The 5,420-nt window shown below is 51.0% G+C and overlaps 1 protein-coding gene across 1 annotated transcript; it reads left to right on the top strand.

The window, feature by feature from the left end:
* Positions 1-280: 280 nt before the first annotated feature.
* Positions 281-4,018, top strand: LOC308297176 (superkiller complex protein 2-like; the record flags this gene model as incomplete). The annotated part of the gene is made up of 1 exon (XM_080740592.1): positions 281-4,018. The coding sequence occupies one exon, from the start codon at positions 281-283 to the stop codon at positions 4,016-4,018; it is 3,738 nt and encodes a 1,245-aa protein (XP_080596718.1).
* Positions 4,019-5,420: the final 1,402 nt, after the last annotated feature.

The raw sequence follows: 5,420 nt of genomic DNA, 5'->3' as shown, positions 1-5,420 counted from the left end.
CATACTCTGTCAGTCTCATGTGGTATGTGATGTCAGACATGATGATGACAGACAGTTCAACTTTAAGGTGAGTTTATTTTGATTGTCATTAGACTTGTTTAGATTTGTGGGTGTGTTATAGAGGTTCTGAGGAACAAACAATTCTCGAGACATTTTGTTTAGCCTCATCATGGAGTTATACTGCAGTGCAACAGAAGCACCTGGATACGTGCACACACGTGTATCCAAGCAACCCGGAAGTAATACTTCGGATCTCAGCTGCGATTTGGCCAGTGGAGTGATGAAAAGAATAGATCTGCCCCCCGCGGGCCCTACGGACCTGCCTCTCTCACTGCTGGAGATGGGTTGTTCTGGGAGGCTGGAGCTGATCACCCATCCTCTGCCACACGGTCATCCCTTACCCCCACAGAGCACGCTTCCTCATGGACTGCCTCCTACCGACGTGAGCCTGGAGACGGAAATAGAGAGGCGGTTTCTACACGACCCCGCCTGGCTTCCGATACACGACACAGACGCTGCCTTCCAAAAGTTTCTGACAATAAGTCAGAGGGACATTCACGTGGAGTCTCTGCTCCACTGCGCCCCGGCTCCACTGCACTCTGGCTTATCGGTGGTCAGGGATCCGACAACAGGAATGCTACTTGATTTCGCAGAGGTGTTGCTGGAGGACACAGGGCTATCGGCCAAGAATTCGTTGTCTTTACAACGTCAACCTGGCCGTCCGTCAGAGAGCCTGAGAGGAAGCAACACTAACTACCCCTTCCTGCCTGCAGGCATGGAGGAACTTACTCTGGAACAGATCAAGAAGAAATCTGAGCTGGAGGAGGACATAGACTTTGAGAACGGTTTGCTTACAGTGCCTCCAGGATTTAAAGCTGGAATGGACTTTGCTGATAAAGATGCCAAAACGGCAAAGGAAAAAGTAAACCTCCTATCTCTTCTTTCTACATTTGATGATGTGTTTGACCTGCACCTTGAGAAGAAGGAGAAAAGGCAAGAAAACAGTGAAACACAGACACTAACGAGTGCGGACAGCTTGGAGGACCTGGGCATCAAGAATGCTGTGTCGCCCCCCTCTACATCAGAGAAGGAAAGAGGAGTGTCTAAGCCTGCAGAGGTCCCGGAAGAAAAGAAGAAATGGGCCATACCTGTCGATATCACCTCACCCTGCCATGACTTCCATGAACGCATCCCCAACCCAGCTTTCAAGTGGCCATTTGAATTGGACTTGTTCCAGAAGCAGGCCGTGTTGAGACTGGAGTGTCATGACTCTGTGTTTGTGGCAGCACACACTTCAGCTGGAAAGACCGTGGTGGCAGAGTACGCCATCGCCCTCTCCCAGAAACACATGACCAGGACCATCTACACCTCCCCCATCAAGGCTCTGTCCAACCAGAAGTTCAGGGACTTCAAGAAAACATTTGGAGACGTGGGGCTGCTGACGGGTGATGTCCAGCTAAGTCCAGAGGCTTCTTGTCTCATCATGACCACTGAGATTCTCAGGTCCATGCTTTACAACGGCTCAGAGGTCATCCGCGACTTGGAGTGGGTAATCTTTGACGAGGTTCACTATATCAATGATGCAGAGAGAGGCGTGGTCTGGGAGGAAGTCTTGATCATGCTTCCTGAACACGTTGGCATCATTCTCCTCAGCGCCACCGTGCCCAACGCCCTGGAGTTCAGCGAGTGGATTGGCCGTATTAAGAAGAGACACATTTATGTGATCAGCACAGTAAAGAGACCCGTTCCTCTGGAGCACTTCCTGTACACAGGAAACAGCAACAAGACACTGAAAGAGCTCTTCCTGTTGGTAGACGCCACGGGACACTTCCTCACTAAAGGGTACTATGCAGCAGTGGAGGCCAAGAAGGAACGTACCAGTAAACACGCCCAGTCGTTTGGTACAAAGAACGCATCTCAGTACACAACGCCCAACCAGGACCGAGCGGTGTGGCTATCTTTACTCCACTCGCTGTCTCAGAGACAGCAGACTCCCGTGGTCGCGTTCACCTTCTCGCGGACGCGCTGTGACGACAACGCACACTCTCTGTCCTCCATGGACCTGACCTCGTCCCTCGAGAAGGTGGAGATCCACTCCTTCTTCAAGAAGAGCCTGAGTCGACTCAGAGGCGACGACAGACAGCTTCCCCAGATCTTGTTCATGAGAGAATTACTGAAAAGAGGAATAGCTGTCCATCACAGTGGGATCCTGCCCATTCTAAAGGAGGTCGTTGAGATGTTGTTCTCCAGGGGACTGGTGAAGGTCCTGTTTGCCACAGAGACATTTGCTATGGGAGTCAACATGCCTGCCAGGACAGTGGTGTTCGACAGCATCCGTAAACACGATGGCGCAGGGTTCAGAAACCTGCTACCCGGCGAGTATATCCAGATGGCAGGCAGAGCCGGTAGGAGAGGTTTGGACGCAACAGGAACAGTGATCATCCTGTGCAAGGCGGGTGTCCACGACATGGGAGAACTCCATGTGATGATGCTGGGTAAGCCTACGGTCCTCCATTCTCAGTTCAGACTCACATACTGCATGATTCTCAATCTGCTTCGTGTGGAAGCGCTCCACGTCACAGACATGATGAAACGCAGCTTCTCAGAGAGTCACAGAGACACACAGTCCCAGGAGAAGCAGATCGGGCAGTTGAAGGAGACTCTGACATCTCTTCCTCATCTGGAAACAGAGGGGCAGCTCTCTGACTTGCTGCCCTACTACAGGGCTGTCACTGAGCTACGCATTACATCCGAGGCCCTTCGGCAAGCGACTGTGGAGTCGGCGAACGGTCTGAAAGCCATGTCTGCGGGACGAGTAGTCGTCGTCAAGAATGCACAGCACTCTAGAGCTCTGGGAGTCGTCCTCCAGGTGTCCGGTGACTCTGCGAACCGTGTGTTTACCACTCTGATAATGTGTGAGAAGGGGAGCGAGCACCTGGGAGAGAACGGTCTGAACGCTGGAAGTTTACCTCAAGCGTACAACACTGCTCTTTTCATACCTGAAGGGCCGTGCGGCCACACCGTACAGAAGTTAAAGCTGCAGGACATCTCCGCCATCGCAGTGAAAACTCTGAAGGTGAATCCCGAAAGGATCGTTGACGACCACAACAAGCGGCAGCAACTGCGCTTCAGGCAGGACCCTCCCGGCCAGGCCGTCTCCACGGCAACGCAGGAACTCCTGAGGCTGGCGGAGGCCAACCCCGGCGGGGTGGCGACCCTGGACCCGGTGAATGACCTCCAGCTGAAGAGCGTGGACGTGGTGGAGGCCTCCATGAGGCTGCGCGTGCTCCAGAGCAGCCTGAAGGACTTCAACTGCACCCACTCCCCCACGTTCTCGGAGCAGTTTGCACGCATCCAGGAGAGGATGAGGGTGAAGGAGGAGCTTGAGAAGCTGGAGTACCAGGTGTCGGACAGATCCCTGACCCTGCTCCCCGAGTACCACCAGAGGATCCAAGTCCTCAAGGCCCTGAAGTACGTTGATGACGGCGGGGTGGTGCAGCTGAAGGGACGCGTGGCCTGCCAGCTCAGCAACCACGAGCTGCTGCTCACGGAGCTGCTGTTCGAGAACGCCCTGGGTCCCCTGTCCCCCGAGGAGAGCGCCGCCCTGCTGGCCTGTCTGGTGTTCACGCAGAACACGCAGGTGGAACCGCACGTCACCAACACGATGCAGGAGGGCATCGGCCGCGTGCTGGCGGTCGCCCGGCGCATCGGCGAGCTTCAGAGCGACCACGGGATCGGGCAGACTTCGGCGGATGACTTCGTGGGCCAGCTGAAGTTCGGCCTGACGGAGGTGGTGTACTGCTGGGCCCAGGGCACGCCGTTCGCGGAGGTGGCCCGGCTGACGGACGTACAGGAGGGCACGGTGGTGCGCTGCATCCAGCGGCTGGACGAGCTGCTGAAGGAGGTGAGGCAGGCGGCGCGCATCGTGGGGGACGCCGTCCTGGGCAGCAAGATGGAGAAGGCGTCCCTAGCCATCCGCCGGGACATAGTCTTCACTGCCTCCCTGTACACCTGCTGACGGAAGGACACTGAGGAATGTTACATAATCACATTGCAGTGTGGTGGAAAAAGTACTCAAAATGTTTTACTTAAGTAAAAGTATCTATACTGCAATGTAGAAATACCCATATTAAAAATGGACTTGACCCAAGTATAAAAGTGTCGGCATCAAAATATATACTTAAAGTATTCATTGTGCAGAATAAGTTCAAAATGTGAAAGCTGATCTACAAGATGTGATGCATTGTGAGCTTGTAGATCTGCTATTTTCAAATGTATAAAATATATATAGGGCTGAAGTTGTTAATGTATGTTTTGCAATAATAATTAAAATATACAAATATAATAACTAGTAATTAAGGTTTACAATGAATCTCTCCGGCTACTGCAGCTCAAGAATACTAACTTACGTTGGATTCTGGCTGTGATGGGTGAAGGTTTGAGAAACCTCAATAGGTCGTCCGAATTTCTTTCTTTAAATTTGCTCTAAAAATCACACTCAGTGTGAAGTGAGCGGCTGGCGCCCTACATATATATTGGCCATACATACATACAGTAGCCTACATACAAACAGACATAGGCAGATGCAGGAGCGGTCAGAAACAGTGAATATTTATACTGTGTATATGAAACAACTGGTAATTCAGTGGAAAGGAAAAACAAGTATCCTTTCATTATCATACAACTGCAGCTTAGCTTAAGGAATACATTTTTTGATTTAAAAACAAAAACAAACTAAAATCTGTTTCCATGCTTATGTAGCCCCCATAGTTCAGTACAACCATGAACCAGCCCACACAGCCCTGCAAATCGGGCTGAGAGCCTGGTTGGCAGGATGGGTTGTGCGTTGGTCTGGCGAGTGGGAGCCCCGGATTCAATCCCCACTTCTGTGCATCACTATACTGTGAATGCAGGGGAACAGCCAAAGATACAGATACATTTCTGAAACATACCACTTGGGAGCAGCATTTACAACTATACTCCATTTGTGCACCCTAGCCTCATGTAGCCAGACAATATCACTGCTGCCTTGTGTTTGCAATGGCAGATAGTCTAACTGTGATAGGCTATGTGCACCTGACACACACACACACACACACACACACACACACACACACACACACACACACACACACACACACACACACACACACACACACACACACACACACACACACACACACACACACACACACACACACACAGGATGACAGCTCAGGGTGAAGCTGTTATTGGTACTCTTTATATTAAAATTATCTGATGATCTAGGCCTGGAGGAATAGCTTGCTTATTGGAACAAATGTATTCATATCAGAAAAACCCATCTTAACCACATGAACCCTAGATTCTCTCTTTTGGGCATATAATAATATCATAATAGGTGAATATTCTGCAAAAAACAGGGAAACATTTGTGAAAAT

The sequence above is a fragment of the Nannobrachium achirus genome, assembly GCF_963921795.1.
Source record: "Nannobrachium achirus genome assembly, chromosome: 2".
Lineage (NCBI taxonomy): Eukaryota > Metazoa > Chordata > Actinopteri > Myctophiformes > Myctophidae > Nannobrachium > Nannobrachium achirus.
This window is presented reverse-complemented; position numbering and strand designations above follow the sequence as displayed.